We start from the raw sequence: 24853 nt of genomic DNA, 5'->3' as shown, positions 1-24853 counted from the left end.
CTTTGGGAGGTCTCCAATGACTTGAACAGCGCTATATAAAGGCAGACCATTTACATTTGCAGTGGGGGAAAATATAAAGGCTCTTTGAACTCAGTTGGGCGTTGCTAACACATACTTAATAGAGAAAATGTTCTATTCTAAACCTTTTAAGGACCACTCAAATGATCCACCCATACCTTTAAGAGTACCCTGGAAAAAAAGAGGATAAAATAATTGAAGTAAAAATCTTATAATTTACCGGTTTTAATTGTTTTATTTCTTTTTTCACACACAAAAAAAACATATAGTCATACATTTTCCCCCAATGGCAGATCAGTTTTACATATTTTAAGTATTATTTTTGGTATACTAAAACTCACAAAACAGGTTAAAAAAATGATAAAATACAAAATTATTCATCAAAATGACCACCCTGTGTTACATCCTGAGGCATGGTGACCACAAATAATCAGAAAACCTATAATGTCAATTTAGGCAACATGATCATTTGAGATTGGCGGCACAGCCACTGAGTGGTTAGCGCGTAACACCACAGTGCAGATGTTCAGGAGTTCGAATCCAGCTATCATAGCCTCCCTGAGTCGAGTTTGCATGTTCTCCCAGTGCCTGCCTTGGTTTTCTCTGGGCACTCCAGTTTCCTCCCACATTCCAAAAAACATGCATGTCAGGTTATTTGGCTGGTCCAGATTGTCCCTAGGTGTGAATGAGCGAGTGGATTGTCTGTCCCTGTGTGCCCTGTGACTGGCTGGCAACCAGTTCAGGGTATATCCCCTGCCCACTGCATGAGGACAGCTGGGATGTGGGCTCCAGCACCCCCGTGACCCTACTGAGGATAAGCGGTGCAGAGAATTGATGGATCATTTCAGATAAAAAAAAAACAACAACATGAAACTGGTGCCGGGAATTAATTTTATAAACATTTTCCACACACAGTGTGCCTTGAGACTTTTTGGATCGAAAAATGTCGAGAAACGCTCTCGTATACTTCGTTTTGACGATTTTATCGAAAGCATTTCGCTCGGGTTTTCTAGGAAACCTGCACTTCAAGATTGTGATGTAACATTAACCCCCTTAGGGAGCAAACATTTGAACTTTACAAACATTGCGTTTGCATGAAGCTAAACAGGATTCCAAATGACGAAAACTTTCATGGCGCACTCATGTGTCATGGTCACTGTTGTATGAATGATATGCACGCCCGGTGAGTGCATTTAGTGCCAAGGGAGTGAAACTGGTAAGCTCGCATTACATGGGCTTTCAATCGGAAGTCAATGGACCCATTCTTTGTGCTGCCAAAGAACCTGCTGGACCTGACTTACATTTGATGCACAACTTACTTTCATTTTTATTCATTTGCTGTAATATGTGAGAAAGAAATCATTATTTGAAAATTCTTTATTGAACAATCAGCTGCAAGCATTTTGGTTAGATTCTATTTCATAATATGTATTGTTAGTGTGACTACAATTGTAATTGGTAACAAAAAAGTGAGTGTGTATTAAAATGGTAATTGTCAATCATCCGGATAGTTCAAGTTATGTAGTAGTACTACTAATAATTATTATAATGAAGTTATTAAAATATTTGTTGTGTCGTAATAATACTTAATCTATGATAAAATATTATTTCATCAAACTATTTGTCCCTGCGACCCAAGTCAGAAAATGAATGAATGAATATAGTATTTAGTAATGATAATTTTGAAGAATAATATTGCTTATAATGACAATATCAACACAAAGAATAGAACAGAATAGAATAGAATAGAATGAAATAGCAGAGTATAGAATAGAATAGAATAGAATAGAATAGAATAAAATAGAATAGAATAGAATAGATTAGAATAGAATAGAATAGAATAGAATAGAATAGAATAGCAGAGTATAGAATAGAATAGCAGAGTATAGAAGAGAATACAATACATTACAATAGAATAGCAGTGTATAGAATAGAATAGAATAGATTATAATAGAATCGAATAACATAGCAGAGTATAGAGTAGAATAGCAGAGAATAGAATAGAATAGAATAGAATAGCAGAGTATAGAAGATAATACAATACATTACAATAGAAAACCAGTGTATAGAATAGAATAGATTAGAATCAAATCGAATAAAATAGCAGCGTATAGAGTAGAATAGCAGAGAATAGAAGAGAATAGAAGAGAAGAGAATAGAAGAGAATAGAATATCAGAGTATGGAATAGAATAGCAGAGTATAGAAGAGAATAGAATACAATACTATAGAATAGCAGTGTATAGAACAGAATAGAATAGATTAGAATAGAATGGAAAAAATAGCAGAGTATAGAGTAGAATAGCAGAGAATAGAAGAGAATAGAAGAGAATAGAAAAGAATAGATTAGAATAGAATCGAATAAAATAGCAGAGTATAGAATAGAATAGCAGAGAATAGAATAGAATAGAATAGCAGAGCAGAGTATTGAATAGAATAGAATAGAATAGAATAGAATAGAATAGAATAGAATAGAATAGAATAGAATAGAATAGAATAGAATAGAATAGTATGTTTGCATATGACCATTTGGATGCTACAGAGGAGTCATGGAGACCAAACAACTTTTTGGTCATAATTCCACGAAGCATGTGTGGAGGAAGAAGAATGAAGAGTGTAATCTGAAGAACACATCCTACTGTGAAGCATAGGTGTGGTAGCATCATGCTTTGGGGGTATTTTTCTGCACATGGGACAGGACGAGTGCACTGCATGAAAGAGAGGATAACTGGGGCTGTGTATTGTGAGAGACTCCTTCCATCAGTCAGAGCATTGAAGATGGGTCGTGGCTGGGTCTTCCAACATGACAACGACCTGAAGCACACAGCCAGGAAAACCAAGAACAAAAGTTTCAGAACAAAAGTCAAGAGTCCAACCCCCAAAACAGCAATACTGTATAACGAAAACACAAATGCTGTATAACAATGTCAACAAAACAACTCAAATATCTTCCATTGCACAACATTTTGATAATAAAGTCAACAATGAAAAGTGTCATTTGGCTCTCTGCTTCAAGGAAGAAGTATCGATCCGATCAAAGTACTCCCTTGTTATTGAAAACATCGATATTCAGATCGATCCGCCCACTCCTATTAGGAAGCTGGCGTCTTAGCTGCCACTGAAGTTCTGCGCTCTCTTTTATTTCCATTTCCCTACAATTAACATGTTAACCATAAGAGGGCACTTGAAGACCACTTTATGTTTATCAAAGGCAGAACAATTACCCTATGCAATATCATTTAATAGTAACTATGCATTTCCAAATGTATCCACTGTATTTTCTGGTCTATAAGGCGCAGTGAACTATAAGGCGCGCTTTCAAATTTCTGGTCAATTTGGGGTTTTTACCCTCACCTTTCAGTCTGGAAAATACAGTAATTAGAATTTCATTAATTGAAATATTTTTATGCAGGGCCATTATAGAGCGCTGACATTATCATCCATTACTGTATTTTAATCACTTAAATATTGAAACTAATTATTTGGATTGTATTCATTTAATCATTTATTAACAGGGTCACAGGAGAGCGCTGACATTCTCTCTCAGGTTTCAAGTTTGAAAAAAAAAAGTTTTTAGAAGGAAGTCCCAACCCTACAGCAGAGGAGAGGCGTGTTCACTCAGCTCTTATGTCAGGTGCACAATTGTAGGGTGGAGCCTTGCTACCTGTGCAGGGCATGTAGGCAGCATTACAGGGGAAAGACGAGAGTGCACCTGTTCCAGCTCCGGGAGCTGCGGTGGAAAAGCTCACCATGGATCCCAAGGAGGCCGGCGGGGCTGAGAAGAATAAGGAAAGGGTGGTCAAGCGCAGGAACCGGCCCGTGTTCCTGCGCTACCTGGAGAGGAGAAAGACCGACAGCATAGTGGATGAGGACACGTGCAAAGGTGACATCAACCTGGGAACGCTGGTGAGGCGCAGTCAGTCTGACAAGACGGAGTACAGCGCCAAACTTAAAGGTAAGCTGTCCATTCATGACATCTCCAGAGGAGGTCACACAAATATGGAACGTTGGGGGCATTAGAGAAAAAAGTGATTCGTAACGGTTACCCTTCAGAATACAAACACCCCAAAACAGCATGTTACTCTGAAAGTAACTACCTACTGATGGATTACCATGAATACTCACATTAAAGTCGGCCCCCTAAAACTGCTTAAAAATAGCCACATCATTAAAAAAATATATAATAATAAAAGAATGGTAGAAAACGTGTACACAGACCTGTGGAAGCGGTAAACCCTTCAAATTGTTCGACTTGTCCAATCATGAGAGTTTACAAATGAACGCTTAACCGAGACACTCCATATCCATGTTGTGTTTTGTTTATGAACCACCCTAAGATTTCTTTCTCCATTTCTGGGTAATATCCCAAATGTGTTCTTTCCTTCTCTAGGCATGGCGTATTACAAAATAATTATATAACAATAAAATAATCATGAAATAATTTTACAAATAAAATTACCAACATTCAGCACTTTTTTTACAGTCATTTTTTTCATTTATACATAGGAAGACTATCTCAGTTATTCATATGTTTTTATTATCTTTTCGGAATTGTAATTCTTAATATTATGATTTCCATAATTTAAATGTCGACACGCGACAATTGCCTTAACTAATTAAATATCTAGTATGTGATACCAGTCGTATTGTAAGACCACTATCGCATACAAGTATTTTTTTTTATTAATGTTTCCCACAAATTCATCAGGTTTTTGGTAAGACCATTATTACATGAGAAAACATCTTAATATTTATTCACTAATTTGCGATTGTGTTGACAAACTCATTTTGTTGAATCACTTCCAATTAATTGATAATCACAAAAATAAGACTATTTAAATGCAAATATTGTTTTCAAAATTTGAAGGTGCTGTCCGGAATTTGGAAATGTTCTACTGGCCTATGCTATTTTATGGCATAAATCCTCATTGACGCCTCTGTCAAGCTACTTGTACGTGCATACCTTAGGTGCGCTTGAATAAACTCTTTCTTTTTTCATCTTTTTGGGGCTTGTGTTGGCATTTCGATTGTATTTGAAACAGTCCTTTACTTACTTTCACCATTTTCTTGCAACGCTAACAGAAAACCATAAGCAAGTGTATGAAATCACTTTCCACCTCCTCCACCTAACCCCTTTCCTAGTTCCTTATGTGTTCTGCCCCCGGACCACCTTGGCTAAGACTCAGATAAAAGCAGATAGGTGCGGCGGAAATAACAATAAAAAGGCTCTTTGAACTCAGCCGATCATTGTAACACAAACTTGATCGAGGAAATACTCTTTTTTTTAACTTTTTAAACAACAACAGAATCTCATGCTGAGTTTTTCCTTGCCTGTGTGCCAGTATCAGATCAGGGGATGGTGCAAATGTGGCCTGTGCAGTCCTTTGAGAGATTTTGTGATTAAGAGCTATACAAATTTATGTGACTTGACTTGACTTGAACAGTTTTTAGCATTTTTCTCAAAAAAACAAACAAACAAACAATTATTGTCAGTAATGTCATTTTCGCATGAGGTTAATGCTTTGTTTTGTTGTTCCTGTATAAGTGACACACCAATACCAACGCACTGCCCACCATTCGTTACTGGCAACCAAATGTACGTATATAAACTGACCCCGATTTCGGTATGTTATTTTACAGTTGTAAAAATGGCTTAGATGTGACATTAGGGAGAATATCAGAACATCAGTAGGGAAAAATTACTCTGTGCCTGAGAGGGAGCCACCGTAACTGTATTCAGTTGTATTTTGTAGCTGGATATAAACACGTCTACTCGTTCTGGTGCTGTATTCAGCATTATGTTGCTAGCGGTATGAGGGTTGAATATTTGTACATTGATAAGGGAAGGTCCGTCATCAGATAGAGACATTGCAATCCATGATCAGTTTTTAAAAGTAGAGGAGTAGCACACTGTGTCATAATGACATTTGAGTTAGCTAATGTAATTTGTAAGGCATTACAGTACTCGTTACCGACAAAGGTAACTATGTTCCAGAAATGTGTTCATTGTAACACACACTTCAGCCAATGTACAAAGACGAAAACTTTTAGAGGACATGCACATAGCCATGGATACTGTGCACCTGCTATGCTCCTTTGAGTAGGAGATACTCTCACGGGGACGGATCCACGTATGCAAACAGTGCAGATAAGTGTGGCGCGCTCCAGCTGGTAAACAAGTCCTGTACAGTCACATGCAAGCTTTTCACAAATGATTCTCCGCGCTGGAAAAAAGTCACATATGTGTCTAAAATAAATGAGTTAGCTTTTAATTTGGAAAGTAGTTCACAGCTAATGTGACCAAAATCCCACATATAGGTTAAGTTGCAAGTACGGGCTGGTTTCAGTTGCGTAGAAAAATAACCCATTTGAGCAAGAGTGGACTTCACAGTTCACAGTTCACAGATCCATTAACCTCCTGAGTCATCGGGGCACCACTTGGGCAAGACCAGCTTGGCAGGGCCCATCCCTCTCCAAGCCGTTTTTGAGTGTTGGGGTTTGCTCCTTCCTATGAAATAGATAGTATTAGTTTCCATGGTTACCAGTAGCAGGATTCGTCGCGTGATTTGACTCAGATACAGCACCTTCATCATTTGGTGGCCGTTATCAATTGAGATGAGCTGGACCTCAGCATTGACGGGTAGTGGCCCGAACATGTACATCTAGGTCAGGCCATTGCAGCGCACTTTGCTCCCAAAGACATCTGGGACGTGTGTGACAAACTGACAATACTGATACCGGATCCTAAATTACTGGGGAAAACCCTACCATTCGAAAATTTTAAGTAGGCATGTTTTGTTCACGTGCACATTTTTGCATCACTTGTGGCTTTCATATTTTTATTAAATAAACTTTGTGGCGTTTAGGTTATGTTCTCTGCTTTTGTGACACATTAAATGCTGGTAAAGGACTTTGCCTTTCTTATATTCTTTTTACTATATTTGAATTATTCATGTACACTACATGTGTTAATTACACCCAGGTTATTGGGTTGTTTTACACAAATACCCTTTTTTTTAACAAACAAGCCCAAAACAAAAACAAAAATCAGGTTGTTGTATTCAAAAATGTAACTAATCTTATTTACATATCATTTTGGGGGTAGTTTAATTTAAACCCATCAAGTTTAGTCTATTGGTTTAAGACAACAAAAAAATGTGGGTTTTAAGAAAAAATGCATTTTTCTTAAAACCCACAAAATTATATTGTTGATAACCTAAAATAAATAGGTTTTATTGCATAAAACAACCCACCAAAGCTGTGCTGTTTAAACCAACCCCAAATTGTATTGTATTGTTGAACAACCCCCAAAAAGTTGTAAAATTTAATAAAATGGGACCATTTTTGCAAACAAAACAAAACAAAAGTAAAAATGACTTTTTAGAAAAAAGAAACAAAGAAAATTGCTTAGAGTAATGTATTGGTCAACTGTTTAACAAATTATTGTTATCAATTTACACCCAAGTAACTTTATTGTGTAGATTCCCTGCAAATCTAGTAAAACCATTAGTTGCCATGAATTAGCCTATTAACCAGATTGCAATCGGTCTGTATAACATTGGTTGGGAATCAAAATAAGGATTAGCTCACTACAAGAATAATTTGGAGGACATTAGATGTTTCACGTTACTATCAGTCAATGGCACAAAATATTTTAATCTACGTTGTTCTATTCGCATCGTGAAGTGGCTTTGGCAATCTGTGTGTTGCCATGTTGAGCACATGTACTGTACATACATTCAAAATGAATAACTCACTAACTAAAGATTACATTTTCAAATGTCAACAAGTAAGGGCTTGACACGGCAACCAAGTTACTCTCAAATGCGGCCAAGTTCTAAGTGTGCAAGGGTAAAACAGACACTCACAAAAACATCCGATCGCACAATACGAATGTATTAAGATATTTCCACAGCAGGGGTTGGCAAACTACCACCCGCAGGCCACATACAGCCCACCAGGTTTGTTGACCCGGCTTGTCAAATGTTAAAAATATGATGAATATTTGGTTTAAAAGGGTACTACTATACTACTGCCATATCTAAGACTTACAACATTGGTACTCATTGCCTCCCTGCTTGGCGCTCGGCATTAAGGGTTGGAATTGGGGGGTTTCGTCGACTAATGACTAAAATGGCTGAGCCCTGTTTGGCTGCGGCTGCATCGGCTCGGTACAGTTTAACTGTACCGGTCAGGTGTATCGACATTTCGTTCTGTGTGCATGGTTACAAAGAATGACGATAAAAGTACAATTCTATTCTAATTCTTTCTAATAACAGTGGTGTTTGGTTCCACTCTTATTCCCAGTGTCACCAACATTGAAATACAGTATCTAGCTTCATTTTTCTTTGGTCACTAAAACTTACAAGAAAAGACCATGTCAGGACCAGAACGGAAACAGGACTTAAATACGTAGCGTTTACCACAGGTTTTATTGAAGGAAAGGGGGAGGGCTGTGCCCACGATCTGGTGTTTGCTGGACACGGGAAGCAAGTTGGTCTCGTACACGGATTGTGATCCGAACGCGGAAGTGACTCTTCCGTAGCGAGCAATGGCGGTGTCAGGGACGGGAAAACTGGTTGGTAGCCGGGACTGGGAGAGCAAGGCGTGGTCGGGGTCGGAAATGAGTCGTAAGCCGGGACGGGAGAGTAAACGTAGTCGGGAACAAAAATGGCTCGTAAGTCGGGACGGGAGATGAGACGTGGTCAGGACCAAAACAGGTTGTAGCCAGAGACAAACTAGAGCATAAATGGGACAGGCGGGAGTCGTGGTCGAAAAAGGCTTCCCTTGTATACACAGAGGTTTGCAGACGGACTATCAACAGGGGATTGACAGGACTGGGTTTAAATAGGGACAGGGAGCCAATCAGAGCCCGCAGCGGTTGGCGCCAAATGAGCGGGCACAGGTGATTCACATCGGTAATCATGACACGCCAAAAATGAGATACGTTTTTTTTTAAATAGCAGCGGCCATGTTTTGCCGAGGTATCGCATTGCAGACTTTATTACTCGATGCAAAAAAACAAAAACAAAATTCCACCTCCTGGCCCTTCTGACACTTTTCAAAGAGTTTGGCCACCCCTGCTCTACAGTTTGTTTGAAAAACAGAACTTGAAAGTTCTCTTCTCCTACGCTGGCTTTTCTGTATCACCATAAACAGGGTTGCGACTGACTTCAAATCCCAGACGCAATGGAGCTCTCAATGGAAATGTTATCGTCAAAACCTCCTTTATTGTCCAATTTGAGTCTTGTGACATTAAACTCTTAAGTCCTAAGAGGGTTAACCTAAACGGAATCAAATGATTTGAGTGTATGCACTAATGGTTGTAGTTGGGCAGGTTAATATGCTGACGCAGTGTTTTTACACACATGATCCCAGACAACCTGTCTACGGGAGTCAATGGTTGGGAATGTCGCACTTCAGGCCAAATAAGTGACATCACCCTTATAGTCAAAACTATGCTGGCTTTCCTGCAACACTTGTCCTGCGTGCTGAGTTGACCCTCAAACTTGCTTACTTCCTATTTGCTGGTTGACTGATACGCAGTGTTGGGCGCATTACTGAAAAAATGGAATTAGTTACTACATGAGTTATTACATTTAAATAGTAATTCTGTTACCCTCCCAGATTACTGACACCCACTCGGACTATCTTGTTACACATTACCGTATACACTTACAATGAATCCGACCCCCGAAAACTACTTTAGGATAACCACGTGATAAAATAAATAGATGAAATCATGAACATAAAGCAGTGGAAGCAGTGAAGCGTTCCTGTTTCTTTGGGTGGATTATACAGTCTTGAGAGCTTGCAAACGAACACTTAGCAGAGATACTTCATATCCATATCAATTTTGGCTTCAGACCACTCTAAGATTCTCCATTTATCGGTCCTGCACAAGGTGTTTTTTGTTTTCAGGCATTTTGTATTGCAGCATCCGTCCATCCATCCATTGTCTGCACTGCTTATCTTCATTAGGGTCGCAATGGTGCTGGAGCCCATCCCAGCTGTCCTCGGGCAGTGGGCAGGGGACACCCTGAACGGGTTGCCAGCCAGTCGCAGGGCACACAGAGACGAACAACTCACTCGCTCATTCACACCTAAGAACAATTTGGACCGGCCAATTAACCTGACATGCAGGTTTTTGGAATGTAGTAGAAAACCGGAGTGCCCAGAGAAAACCAACACAAGCATGGGGAGAACATGGAAACTCCGCACAGGAAGACTGGTAGCTGGATTTAATCCCATGACCTCAGAACTGTGCCGCAGAAACGCTAACCACTCCGTCGCCGAGTATTGCAAACATAATTTTGCAAACAAAAAGAACAAAATTCAGCACACTTTTACTGTTAGTTCTGTTCTCGCGTTAGCCTCATCGATTGAGTCAATTTGTTGTTCCTGTATAGGCCACACCCCCTTTTGGAGGCACTGCCTACCCACAACCAAATATGCTCATCTAAACTGACCCTTGATTTCAGTATTTTGTTTTATTTTTGACAAAAAATGACAAAAAATATAGAGTCCTCATATATTGTGCTTGGGACAGTGCCACAGTTCCTGTAATCAGGCGCACTATGAAGGTATATTTAAACTTAGTTAGTGATATCATTGCAGTGATACATTATGGGCAAAATGGTGGCAGATACAGATGAGAGAACATAGTCACTTGTGATCCATGTAAGTAACAGAGTAATGCACCATATTGTAATGGCAGCTGAGTTACAATATTTTACTGGTAACGCGTTACACTACTTGTTCCAGAGAAAAAGTATTCGCGTTACAGGAATGCATTTTAAAGGAACCTTAGTCCCAACACTGTTGATAAGACAGCTTTCACACACATTCGAATATCCCAAAAAATGGACTTCTCAGCAAACCCTTACGGTTCACCCGATCCCACTCCAGTCCTTTTCGGCAATTTCCGTTTACCCCCAACAGACCTGCACGATTGGCAACTCTTGTTTTGAGTAAACCTGCCGCCCGCGCCTGTTTTGGATGAGGGCCGCGCTCACATGCCGACAAAGCGTATTACATATTTACAGGGATATTAGCATTGCAAATATTGACTGAGCGATGACTTCACCAGAAAGAGGAAACTCGTGAGCGCGCTTGCGTGGGATTCGAAAAAGACGTCACCTGCCTGCAGGACAGGTTAGCCCACTGATGCAACGTGACCTATGAGCTCATGTAATACATACAAGTACTACAAACAGAACCATGTTACTGTAAAAGGCTGACTGAAATTATGTCAATTGGGTAGAACTGTATTCCAATTGCCCTTTTTTTACGATCGAAGTCAGCTAACGTCTGCTCGTCACATATCCCTAAAACAAATTTACAAGAATCTTCTTGGGGAATTGGGCGTGTTCTGAGGTATTTTTCCTGATAACTTGCTATTAATTGAGGCTAACTGCTTGGCAGGTTAAGTCAGTTTCTTTCTGGTCACATTCTTAGATGAACCTGAAATACACCTTTATCTTTGTATGTGAAATACTTTTGACCTTAACCAAGTGATGTGCAGTCAGGGGATGACACAGTGTCATGATTACTCATTGCACTCACCTGTGCCCGCTCGTTTGGCGCCAGCTGCTGCTGGTTGCCTGATTGATTCCCTCCTATTTATACCCAGAGCTCCAGTCACTCCTTGTCAGTCCGTCAGTGGCCCTACGCATACGCAAAGCAAGCACTTTGACTCTGGCTTCCGTCAGTTCCCGTCTTCATCCGTTTCCAATTTGTCTGTTCCTGATTTCCCGTTTGTCTCCGGCTATTGACCCGTTTTTGACCACCGACCACGCTCCGATCCTCCGTCCCTCTTCTGTATTTCGATCACGCTCCAATCCCGTCTGCTGCCCACTCCTCCTGTCCAACGATCAGCGGATCGCTGGCGTTTGTTTCCTCGCACCTGACTTCCTCAATATCCTAATACATTTTTGTGTGAGACGTTACGCGATTGGGTCTACCATCTGTTCCGGTTCTGACACACAGTTAAAAATATTAAATCGAAATGTCTATTCATTTTTCAAGTAATTTGTTTTTCAACTTTACAATTTGTGTAATTTATTTTTGCAAAATTGCTGAATTTTCACATCAAACTTTGAATATTACAAGTAGTATGTAACATATTACTGTGCTGAGCGTCTGCCGATGCAGAGTGAGGCGAACAATTCTCTTGCCTCTTGGCGAAGGTAGATAGTGAGACCAATTATTTTGATTTTGGGCACACAAACGACCCAAACAATAAAATTGGAAACGGGGACCTTTCGCGTGTCAGGCGATTGTGCTATAATAAATGTATGTATGTCTCATCTCATCTCATTAGCTGCACCGCTTATCCTCAGTAGGGTAAGGGTCGCGGGGGTGCTGTAGCCCATCCCAGCAATCATAGGGCAGGGGACACCCTGAACTGGTTGCCAGCCAATCGCAGGTCACACAGGGACAGACAACTCACTCGCTCATTCACACCTAGGGACAATTTGGGACCGGCCAATCCACCTGAAATGCATGTCTTTGGAATGTGGGAGGAAACAGGAGTGCCCGGAGGAAACCCACGCAAGCACGAGAAGAACAAACAAACTCTGCACAGGAAGTTCGGTAGCTGGATTTGAACCCACACAGGAGGTTCTTAAGACCTTAGAACTGTGCCGCACACGCGCTAACCACTGCCCCGCCGTGCTGCCTATGTATGTATGTATATATGTATAATATACTGTATAGCGCCGTGTATTATTATATATTATTGTGCAAATGATTCTTACATGATTTGATTTATTATTTTGCAGCGGCAAATCTAAACGGCTTTATCAAGCAAAAAAATGGCACTTACCGTATTTTCACGACCGTTGCACAGTGGACCAAGGCGCAGTTCTATTTCCATTGCCTTCTGTTACGGCCTCTGCTGTTGTGCTTAAATCCAACTCCACTTCCTGTGAACTATGCTTCTCAGCGCTGCGGTATTGGTGGCATTGGCATACGTCTTAATAAACTCATTATTTCGACAAAATTGGCCACTTACCTGCGGCACACAGTGTGCCCTAGAACACTAGGTAAAAAAAACTGTTCTACTGTAATATTTTGCAATTTATAATTTGATGAGTTTTGAAAAAAATCAAGTGAATTGGACATAAATTAATTAATGGACAAGAAAATAAACAAACAAAAAGAATAATGAATAAATAGATAAATATGCTTTATGCCCTTGGACATTGAGTATGTCATGGTCTAGGTCATAATTTTTGTTAGCATGTGTGAGTGCAGGCTCTCAGATGTGTGCATTTATTAATGGTTGTTGAGCAGATGGAATGCCCAAGCACGCCGGTACATTACATCAGCAGCGCGATTTTTTCTGTAACTTGACACGAGCCCCCTGCAGCCTCCGCTTTGCCCTCAATCCTTCCCCAAGCAAAAGCGGCGTGTGGCATCGATTAGCCGGCAAGGCCGCTTCTCTCCCGCCTGAAGTCAAGTCGTCGCCGGATGATTAGTCGGTGTGAGCCATAAAAAAAAGTAGGAGCCTGACTGGCGTGTTAAATGAGGCCTCGTGGCGCTCCAGTCACAGTAATTAGCTCAGCATGAAATATTGCAGGCAGCTCAAAGTTTTTTTCCTTGAAGAAATGCCCTCTCCTGATGGATCAGCACATTAGCGGCTTCTTGCGTTGGGCTTAAAGCTTTAAACGCCTTTAAACGCATTTGGACAAAACAGTCGATTTTGAAATCATTGCAAAAATGCCACCGATTTTCTGTGAAGATTTCCTTTTCATTATCGCAAAATGGCTGCCTTTAGTTCGATAGCAATGATAGCAGCTCGATTTAGCTCCAAACACCGATGACTGTTAAACAAAAACTAGTAATATTAGAACATTGTATTTACCCCAGAAGAACTAGCTCTGGGGTTATGTCTGCTACATGGGCAGAGAGCTAAACTTGCCTATTGAAGGAGGACAAACTTTCTTCCTCTGCATGTTCGAATCAACATCCGGGTCGCGAGACAAGAGCGATGAAAAAAAAAGCCTTGGAGTGAGCAGTTTGAAACGTGTATTACATAAACCAAATAATAAATCAAACGGAATATTTTGGGCTTGTGAGTACAGAACAAAGCTTGAATGGTCTCACAATTGTGCTCCCAAAAGGGCTGCTAATTCTTTATATACCAAAGGAGCGGAACACAGGAGTTAATGGAAAATTCCCAACGCACCAGCTTCACACCCGTCCTTCATCGAGACTTAATCCTGCAGGTGGTTTGATAAGACTCAATACAAGACTTGAGGCCTTCCTCCCAACAGTAAATCAGACCACTTAAATGTCATGGTTGCCATGGCGCCCAATTGGCCCCACCCGTGTGGCACCAGCTGCAGCTTGTTGACAGATTGGCTCCCTGTCCGTATTTAAACTCTGTCCTGTCAGTCCCCCTTTGTCGGTGCGTCTGCGAATCTCTGTTTTTACACGGCAAGCCCTTTTTCGCCTATCCCGTGTTTTTGCTCCTGTTTGTCTACCGCTACGATCTGTTTGATCTCGACCACATCTGCTCCCCCGTCCCGAATTACGACCCGCTTTGATCTCGACCACGTCTGTTCTCCCGTCCCGAATAACGATCCGTTTTTTTTATCCCGACCACGTCTACTCTCCTCTCCTGGCTTTCGACTTGTTTCCGATCCCGACCACGCTTTTAGCTCTCTTGTACCGGCTACTGACCTGTTTTTTCCAACACCGCTATTGCTTGCCACGGAAATACCACTTCCGCGTCTGAGCAACCTGCTCCCCGCAACTAGTGATCTCCAGATCGTGTGTGCTATACTTTCTCTTCTTCCCAATAAAACTTGTGAGAAACGTTACGCGAATGGGTCCTGTCTCCGTTCTGGTCCTGACATTAAAACAATGTAGAGATTCTATAACAACTAGATGAATGGATATATTGTGGTGACAAGTGAAAAAAAAACAAGAACTAAATAAGTACCTTCAAGGATATTTATAAGATTCATTAATTGCAGTTAAATTATAAACTTGATCGAAACGTTAATGTCATGATTTCTAAGAATGAAAAGGATATAACTGGATTATGATTATATGCAGTGACACATTGCACTATATTAACACTAAGCATAAATGATTAAAAATAGCATAATTGTCTTTTCTGGAAGCCCCACTTCCTCCAAGGTATTGTCGCCCACATAGATGCTCAGCTCAGAGTTGACCTTTCTGATACAAAACATTTCAAATGAAAATGGTTTCATATTACAACCTAAAAAGAACTAAATGGCTAAGAGGACAAGCACCTTTTTGACTTTGCAATAATACTCCTGAGATTTACATATATTTTTGTCATCCAAGAATGAGCTATTCAATGCACGGCCCAAGGGCCAAGCGGCCGAGCCCGTGGCCTCCACTACACCTCAAATCAAAATCATAAGCTGTAGAGAGAATCTTAGTTTGCACGATTCCACAAATTCTTTCAGTTCTTGACACTGAGAATGCAATCCTCATAATACAATGGTCTGTCAGAAGGTTTGACCAATATGTGGTTTTGAAACATAGCTAGCATTGCTAATAGGTCCAAGACATTGGGATATGAAATGAAATGATCTGCATTTATATAGCGCTTTTCAAGTCAAGACTTCCCAAAGCGCTTTTCAGTGTGCTTCACATTTCCCATGTAGGGCGCTAACCTGCTTATTGGGGGCATTAGGGGTTCAGTGTCTTGCCCAAGGACACTTCGACATGTAACACGGAGGAGCCGGGATTCGAACTGCGATCTCTTGATCCCAAGACGAGCGCTCTTCCTCCTGAGCCACTGTCGCCCATATCTACATTTCAACTTTGAAAATTGAAATTGGCAATGAAACACCTAGATTTAACTGGCAAAACATTTACAGGGTTGAAGTTCTATCAATCATTGGTGTCAAAGTCTAACTGGTGGAAGGGCCAAACAAAAAATGAAGCAACAAGCTCGGGACAGACTGATTGAATGTTGAAACATGTTAAAGTGGCGCATATAGTCTGGTGAACTTAATGAAAAGCTAACAAATATATTCCAACATTCAAGTAACTACAATAAAATGATGTGCAAGGTGAAGAATCATACAGTGAAAACAAATATACAATTCCTGGTCTATGATAGTATAATGAGTAGATCATCTCAGCATCTTCTTGGGGGGGGAGATCTGGGACTTGGGCTTTGACTTTGACATATGTGACCTACTGTATATGATTGATATGCTGTTAAGTGAGTTTTTGCCTGTAACAGTAGATAAGCGGTTTAAGATTTTTTTAAATGGCCTACCATTTGCTGGGTCCATAATGTCTAACCTGGCTACATTACCCAATTCCAAAGTATGGTCCAACCGGTATTGTAATTCAATTGCCGTGGTCTAAAATGCCCAATACATAGCATCTAAATACCCCAAGGACAGCTTGCACAGCTCATTTTACTCGCTCTTTTTTCGCTCTTTTTTGTTTCCTTGTTGATAAATCAAAGTATTAGCCTGGCAAATAGTTTTCAGAAACGCTTTTGTCACAGGACAGGAAACAGGAATGTGAACCCAATCGCGTAAAGTTACTCACAATTTATTGGGGAGAAGAGAACTGCGCGCACACTCGATCCGGGGATCGAAGTAGGTTGAAATCAAACAGATCGGCCCAAAAATTAAACAGGATCAAAACACAGGCAAAAACTGAGATTCACAGGACTAGGCATATCACACAGAGTCTAGCAGAAGTTTCGCAGACGCTCTAACACCAACCAACTCGCAAGACCGCATTTGAGTAGTCCGGCAGCAATCTGTCACCGCGTTTCAGCTGGTGTCAATGGGCGGGGCCAATTGGGCGCAATGGCAACCGTGACAGAACCTGGCGCCACATGGCGGGGACCAATTGGGCGCCATGGCAACCATGACAGCTTTAAAACAAAATCACATTAAACTTGTCAAGAGACTAACGTGGGTCATCTGTGCAATAAAATGATAACCCCAATTCACCCAAACTGTTCCCACTGATTGCAAGCATTCCTCCACAGAAAAAATGACACCGCACGACCTGTCCAACCCCGCCTCGCCAGCGCTGGACCCCGAGGAAGTTCGCTCAAGAAAAATGAAACGGAGATCTAAAGTCATCCAGGAGCTAACGCAGACTGAAAAAGACTACCTCACTGACTTGGAGTTGTGCATCAGAGAAGTGGTGAAGCCGCTTAGAAACATGGAGGTGCGTTACTTCATTCTTATCTCGACGGATAAACGATTATGTGAAATAAATCTTGAATGAAAATCCCGTTTTTTCTAAGTGTATTTATGTGAAGTCACTAAGTTGTTCTTGTTTGCTTATGAAACATGGATTTTTTGACGTAGCTTGTCTTGGAGCTCTCGAGGCTAGTTAGATGTATTCAATGTTTTGTCCACTGTGCTGTGTTAGGTTGTGGATGTAGATCGTCTATTCACCAACATGGAAACGGTTTGCGAGGTATCAGCAGCACTACTGAACCGACTGAAGAAAGCTACATCTGATCCAGATCCCGAGGCTATCGTTATAGGTGATGTTCACAGCCAGTTCCTTATTCTTCGATGCTAAAAAATCAAGGAAAATAATTAAAATGTTGTGTTTTTTTGTGTAGGAGAAGTATTCATTCAAGCAAAGGCAGCTTTAGAGGATGTGTACAAAATTTACTGTTACCATCACGACGACGCCAACATGGCGTTGGAATCTTATGAGAAAGAGGAAGGAATAAAGCAACATTTCACCGCATGTGTATTAGCAATGAAGTAAGTATTACTTCCTAGGAATATTCATTGTGTGCTGCAACTTCCTGAAACAGTGGAAATGCGTAGGTGGAACAATATGTGGAGTTGTTGAACTTCAATTTTTTCCTGATTTAAACCGTGTCCAGTGGGGCCCTTCAGTCTCACAATATTCTGGTAAATTACAAGAATGATTTGAAAAAATACTGTCATTTAGTAATTGTAATTAGATACACAATGTTTTGAGGGGAAGTAGTGTCGCACAAAAATTCCCAGAAAAAGAAACAAAAAACAATCATGTAGGGAGGTGAGACTAGTATCATAAAGCCTACGACAACAGTACTTTTCTGACATTGACTGCCATATATTTCAATTGTGAGGACTTGGGAGGAGGAGAGGTGATTTATGATAAACCAATTGAAGCCTGTCTTTTGTAACAAAATCTAAGTTAAACAAGACTGTATAAACATTTACATATTTTATATTTCTGGGTCTGCAGAGGTTACCTTAACCACAAAATACATAAATAAAATGGTCCTGGACAGAGGTTGAATTTAGAACTTCTTGTATCTCAAACGAATATCCTCTATAAGAAATAACTGAGAACCAATTAATCCATTCCCAGCCTCCTAAAGTCATCCAAGGTAACCCTAAATAGCTATTAAACACATCTTCCAGACCACTAAAATGCATTCAAATAGTAATTGAACATTCAAATAAAGTAGAAACATTTGTTGGCATGGAGAGGGAAGGGCGCCACCGGGCTGTACTTCCCCAAGACACACCACAGGTTATGGTGTCCCTACAACCATAGTGGTTAAGGGATCAAAATACCCATCCACCCCGATAAGATATTAACAAAATAAAATGTGAGTTTATTATGAGGACTTTACATGGAGGAAGCCGGCAATTGCTAATGCAGGTGTAATCGTGGTGGTGGTGAAGTGACGGAGAGAGGTTTGGGAAGAGTAAGGGGGCACGAGATAACATGGCAAAAAACACAACACAATAACACGGGATGAGGACTGTAATGAGGGAAACGCACATGCTAACTGGGACGGACTAATGCTGACTGTGAGGGGTCTAGAGCACCCAGCCTTCAAGCAGTAGCATCTGAAATTTATCTTAACTTGGATTTTCTCTCGTATGTAGGACAAGGTTTCTACAGGAAAGACGTCTCGTATCTCAAATTTCTGAGAACTAGAGTAGCTCTTATGTAGACGGTCTAATGCATACAGAGTTTTTGTAATGTTATACATCTACCTTGTTCAACTAAATTCCTGGTTCAAAGTGGTAATTGGAAGGTTATTAGGATAGGTTTTAACTGTGTGGTCAATTGCTTTGCCTCGAGACCAGGTTCTTATCTCAGGACTTCATTATTGTGTCCACCATTGTTAAAGTTAAACATTATAAAAACTCTTTGGTGGCTGTATTACCCAAATAAAAACAGATATTAAGTTATAAAACTACTTCTCGGTAGCTGGAGCCCATGCTCATCTGGCTGTGTTTCTAGGCGAACAGAACTACCACTCCGTAGGCGTGGTTTATTATTTGTCAGTGAATACAGGAAAAGGAACACACACACATGAGCACGACTTCACAATAAAAGAATATAAGATTGATAAACGTATAAAAGATGTAATTAGACTGATGATTGAAACGTTACTTTATGTGTGTGTGTGTGAGAAAGATTGTTTTTATATTTAGGAATATAAAAACAGGTTATTTTCATTGCAATGAATTCTGAGAAATGCACATATCCAAAACGGCCAACTTTACAACCTTCAACTGTTGTAATGGGGATGTATATTGCGGAATTGTATGTTCTCACAAAGTGTTGAATAACACATCCAAATCTTGTTTCTTCTTTGAAATTGCAGGAAACTCTACGACCAAGAGTGAGTATCCTCAAGACATCAAGACTGAACTTTTTGGGGGTCTGTTTACGATGAATGCTTTGCATCATAGAGGGAAGCCCCACCTGCTAAACATGGGTTCACTAATCATCAAGCCAGTCCAGAGGATTATGAAGTACCCGCTGCTGCTAGGTGAGCTGTGGCAGGCCACCCCAGAAGACCATCCCGATTTCCGTCCGTTGCAGGAGGCCTTCACTGCCGTCAAGATCATAAACATCAACATCAATGAGTTTAAAAGACGCAAGGACATAGGTGAGGTGATTACACCAATTGGACGAACTACAGTTTGATGTAACCTAACCAACCAATGTATTCCCCATTGTGACCATCCGCATTTTTAGTGATGAAGTATAAAAACTCTGAAGAGGAAGGAACTCTGCGCAAACTCCACAAGTTCAACATCCACTCCATTAGGAAAAAGGGTGACAGGTTCGCAGGTTATCTGAAGATCCTGACAGGAGTTGAACCACAGGTAAGAAATCAAACACATTTTACCATGTCTACCTTCAAAACACTATTGTGTGTTTTATATTGGCCTTTAGGTGAGGGATGAAGTGTTTGACAGGGAGGAGAAGCTCTTCAGGAGCTTGGAGAAAGCTGTAAGGCAGCTGGTTAAGAATGTCCAATGTTACCTGCAGTACACTCAGGTTGGTGAAGATTACTGTAGATGTGCAACAGATCGATTAGTTGACAAATAGACGATTATCAATTCAATCTGCAATAATCCCTTATGATTTATAATCAGGGTTGGGTAGGGTTACTTTAACTTGGTTACTTTCAATTACTTTTGGATTACTCCAATACCAAATATGCTAATAAAAGACAAAATAAACTAAATACGAATAAAATTATGACTCACAACACGTGGTAAGCTTTCTCTCCTGGCTTTGATCTCTTTGATCTCCGGCAAAACGAACATAAAATGTGACAGAAACAAAATGAAAATAAATCCAAACAGCTTGCCAACTTCATTTTTGCCGTTCCATGTGTTCTGTTACTCCCCAAGCCTGCACAAAAATTAGTAATTTTATTCATATTTAGTTTCTTTTGTCTTTAATTTGCATATTTGGTATTGGAGTAATCCAAAAGTACTTGAAAGTAATCAAGTTGAAGTTACCCTACCCAACCCAGTTTATAATTCAGAATTTGAAACCCTCCAAATGTCTGCTTTGTCAGTATGATGGTAAAGCGCCCGCTTTGAGACTGGGAGGTCGCTGGTTCGCGCCTCGGCCGAGTCATACCTAAGACTTATAACATTGGTAAAATGGCGGCGCCCTCTGTTGGCTGCGGCTGCATCGGCTCGCTACAACGGGTCAGGTGTATCGACATTTCGTTCTGTGTACATTGTTACAAAGAATGACAATACAAAGGAAATTATTATTAATTGATTGTTTTTGTTTTTCTCCGTAGTAGACTAATTATGTATTCATTTTAAGATGTTTGCCTGGTTTTGGACTTCATGAATGTTTTAAATTTAGGAGATGGTGTCAATTGCTGTTACAAATGTCGATGAAATGGAAAGCATCATCAACAACTCAAATGGCTCATCAAACACCCAAAAAGATGACCCCTATGAACACTACGTGAGTCAAAAAAAAAACACTGATTTTTGAAATTTGAATCAAAGTCACAGCAACCTTTGTTCTTCTTTCTATGACCACAGGCCATTTACATATGTGTACAGAGGAAAAATGTGGACACCTCTGATGTAGTTGGATACTTTAAGAGAGGGGTGTCGAACTCATTTTAACTCGGGGGCCACACGATAGAACAAACATTCTGTCGGGGGCCGGACTAGTAGATTAAAGAAAAAGAAAAAGAGAGATAAAGAAATAAGAGAAAGAGGGAGGGAAAAGGAGAGAGGATGGGACAAAGAGAGAGAGGGAGAGAGCGTGAGAAACAAGAGAGATAAAAAGTCGTGAGAGAGGGGGAAAAGAAAGGGAGAGGAAGAAAGAAATCCAAAGAGAAATAGAAAGACAGAAGAAGAGATAAGAGAAAAGAAAGTGTGAAGCGTAGGAAGAGAGAAAGAGAAAAGAGAGAAAAGGAAAAAAGGAAGTTAGGGTGAAAGAAGAAAGAGACAAAGAGCAACAAAGCAATAGAAAAAGAGAGACACAGAGAGTGAAAGAGACAGAGATAGAGAGTGGGAGAAAAGGGGTGGAAAAGAGAGAGAGAGAGAGAGAGAGAGAGAGAGAGAGAGAGAGAGAGAGAGAGAGAGAGAAAGAAATACAAGCACAGTGTCTTTGTTCAAGGCACCTGGCTTTGTCAACATCAAGTTGACATATTTCAACCTGCAGCTTGTTTTTCTCTTGCGCTTCTCTGAGCGTCGTCTCGCGGGCCGGATTCAATCCCTTAGCGGACCTGATCTGGCCCACGGGCCGCCTGTTTGATACCTGTGCTTTAAGACTGAACGAGTGAAAGGAACGCTTATTTACTTTGAACTTTCACACGGTCTTCTCACAGAAAACCAACATGGAGAATCTGGTCCTCGCCCCACTCTCATCTCTTCAGGCCATGTTCACCGCGCCGCAAAAGCTCATCCAGAAACGTTACGACAAACTTTTGGATTACTGCAGTCGGCTTGAGCGCTCGTCTTTTTCTCCCTCATCTCCGTCCTCTACCTCTTCTTCAACTCCCTGCCTGGCGTCCATAGACCCGCCTGGTCCTGCCAGGAGGGACTACGAGGCTCTCAATGCGTTGCTCGTGGAGGAGTTGCAACGGTTCAACATGACTGCTTATGCCATCCTCACCAACTGTGTGGTGTATATTGTCGACTTGCTCAGAGGCCTGATGGAGGAAATATTGCTCGCTGCTCCCTCCATACAGCAGCTACCAGTGAGCCTCCCCGCCCACCAATGTTCCCTCTAAGCTGCGCGCATGAGCAATCGCGCACTGCCCGCACGTTCTCAGCGCACAAGAAAATCTAGCCAGCTCACAAAAATCAGGGCTCGAAATTGCTAATTAAGAAGCGAATTAAGTCAAAGTTACAGTGCATTAAGATAAAAAATACACAGGTTCCCCTGACGCTGTTTTCTAAATGCGGTATTTTGAAGTTCATGTCAAAGTAGAACGAAGTTGAGTAAAGTCAGTAGAATTTTTCGAGAACCGGCTTCTTCGGCTCGGCTCACTAAAGAGAACCGGCTCTTTCGGGTCCCAAACGGCTCTTCAGGTTGTTTTTGCTTCTTTAATCCCTACACGACCAAATATTATGTAAAATTGTGCACAAAATGACTTAAAGTAAGGGGGGAAATAGAACAAAAAAGAAAAAAAATACCAAAATGAAAAAGTAGTGAAAAGCTGAGAAAAAAGAAACAAAAGGAAGAGAAAAAAGAAGGAAAAGTTCAGAAAAAAGCCAGAAAAAAGAAAAGAAAGAAACAAAGGAAAAAAATAAAATAGAGAACAAAAAAAATAAACACAATGAATTTTTTTTTAAAGGAATTTAAAAAATAGAAAAAAACAGGGAAAAAGAATAAAAGGTTTGTGTTGCATTCAAATAATTTCCAATTATACCAAGTCAGTCTTGTTGCCAACATTGTACTTCCACAAAAATAATGTGATTAAATACAGTTCTGTATCGTGCAACCGACTAAATAAGCCCCCCAAAATGTTAGTATTATGCGACAAAAGAAACCGGGGAAAAAAAAGAAATGAAAATCATGTGAAAGAATTGCTGTAAAAACAAATGACGTTTGTAGGCCGTACAACCTTTGCAATAATACATTAGTAAATTTGCATTGCCGGAAACTCAGCAAAATGTAACTTGATGTCAAGTTTTGGACATGTTTGATGACTCAGTTGCCACACTTGGGATTGCCGTTGCTCACTGTTGTTTCAAGCGTTGCTCACAGACTTTGTGTGAACGCTCAGACCCGAGGAAAATTAGAGGGAACATTGCCGCCCACCCTGCCCCTACACAAAAAAGAACACACTTTTATCAAGCATATTTATGACATTAAAATGCTAATGTGCGTTCACAGGCTCCATTGTCCAACATTGGGGAGGTGCAGAACAGCATAATGGATGAGCTGCACAATCTGGCGTTTGTCAAGGAGAACGCGCACAAACTAATGGAGCGCAAAGTCAGCTTTGAGAGGCAACGAGACAAGAAAATAGCGGTGAGATAACTGGTTGTGGAAATCATTTGCACGAATCTTTGGTCGACTTGACGGAGGATCGTAACACTACCAAATTTGATGCCTCTTTATTTGCAAGATAGGGACTACAGTACCTTAGGTCTTCAATAAGCCTAACCAAAAAGGTTGTTGATTATAATCGTCTGATAAGTGTGACAATGACCTATTGTTCTTCCGTTATAATGTCCCAAAACATAAAAGAATCAAGATTTCTGCATTGGAAAAGTACTTTGAGGCATCATTTTATGTTTTTATTGTCGATAAATGTCTTGTCACGTTAAGTGACAACCAGGTGAAGGTTAATATAAAGCTAAACACACTATGTAATGAACATTGTTTGCAACAAGGTTTCTTCATTTCCCTCATGCTGGGGGTTTTGAGCTTTTCCTTGCCCTCATGTAGGTGTTAGCTCAGGGGATGGCGTAATAATATTCTTTAATATGTACTAGTCGTTGATCTGTAGTCTTTTGAGGGCTATACAAATAAAAATGACTTGACAAAGGTATGTTTGTATTTGGACGCCTTTAGTATAAATTCAGCATAATGTAGTTCGCAAATCCTGATTTCCTTTTCAAAGCATTGTCATGAAGAATTCTTAGAATAGAGTTAGCAAGCAAAATGTGGTTAGAATTAAGTCTAGGCTGTTTTATCCGATAAAAATGGGCCTTTATTACATATGCATTAATGTTGAATCATGACTTGAACATGCTTTTGAAAAAACAAAGTGTTTGCTATGCAAAAAAAACCTTAAAATTTTATATATTATACTTTATTTAAATGAATAACAGTCTAATTAATCAAAAACGTTTTTTTTTTCTCCCAAAAATCTGTTACAATATCTAGCCTACAAAAATATACGAATGGCGCCACTCTCTAACAAGTTAGCAAAGATTGTATTCCAATTTAGAGTCTTTAATTAACTTTGACCTTCTATGTATAAAACACACTAAAGTCAACTTTCATGTTTTGTTAATTTTTAGGGCACCACAGAAGAAAATTTAAAGTTTTAAATGACTATGTAAAGCTTAAAACAACATGTGCAATACAATGTTACACATGCTTTTTGTCTGT

The 24853-nt window shown here is 40.2% G+C and overlaps 1 protein-coding gene across 1 annotated transcript in view; it reads left to right on the top strand.

Annotated features, from left to right (window-relative positions):
- Positions 1 to 3661: 3661 nt before the first annotated feature.
- The window catches only part of arhgef38 (Rho guanine nucleotide exchange factor 38), a 28068-nt gene continuing 6876 nt past the window's right edge, over positions 3662 to 24853 (top strand). Inside the window, exons 1-11 of the mRNA XM_088341875.1 lie at positions 3662 to 3971; positions 17022 to 17206; positions 17414 to 17531; positions 17613 to 17760; positions 19617 to 19634; positions 19705 to 19904; positions 19994 to 20124; positions 20195 to 20299; positions 21131 to 21235; positions 22113 to 22484; positions 23627 to 23764. Of these exons, the coding sequence (XP_088198001.1) occupies positions 3767 to 3971; positions 17022 to 17206; positions 17414 to 17531; positions 17613 to 17760; positions 19617 to 19634; positions 19705 to 19904; positions 19994 to 20124; positions 20195 to 20299; positions 21131 to 21235; positions 22113 to 22484; positions 23627 to 23764 (1725 nt within the window). The 5' untranslated portion in view covers positions 3662 to 3766. The remainder of the gene's footprint in view (positions 3972 to 17021; positions 17207 to 17413; positions 17532 to 17612; positions 17761 to 19616; positions 19635 to 19704; positions 19905 to 19993; positions 20125 to 20194; positions 20300 to 21130; positions 21236 to 22112; positions 22485 to 23626; positions 23765 to 24853) is intronic.

The sequence above is a fragment of the Urocampus carinirostris genome, chromosome 8 (genome assembly GCF_059441175.1).
Source record: "Urocampus carinirostris isolate Australia breed hairy pipefish chromosome 8, RoL_Ucar_1.0, whole genome shotgun sequence".
In the NCBI taxonomy this organism is placed as follows: Eukaryota; Metazoa; Chordata; class Actinopteri; order Syngnathiformes; family Syngnathidae; genus Urocampus; species Urocampus carinirostris.
The sequence above is the reverse complement of the archived record's forward strand: the minus strand, read 5'-3'. Positions and strand labels throughout refer to the sequence as shown.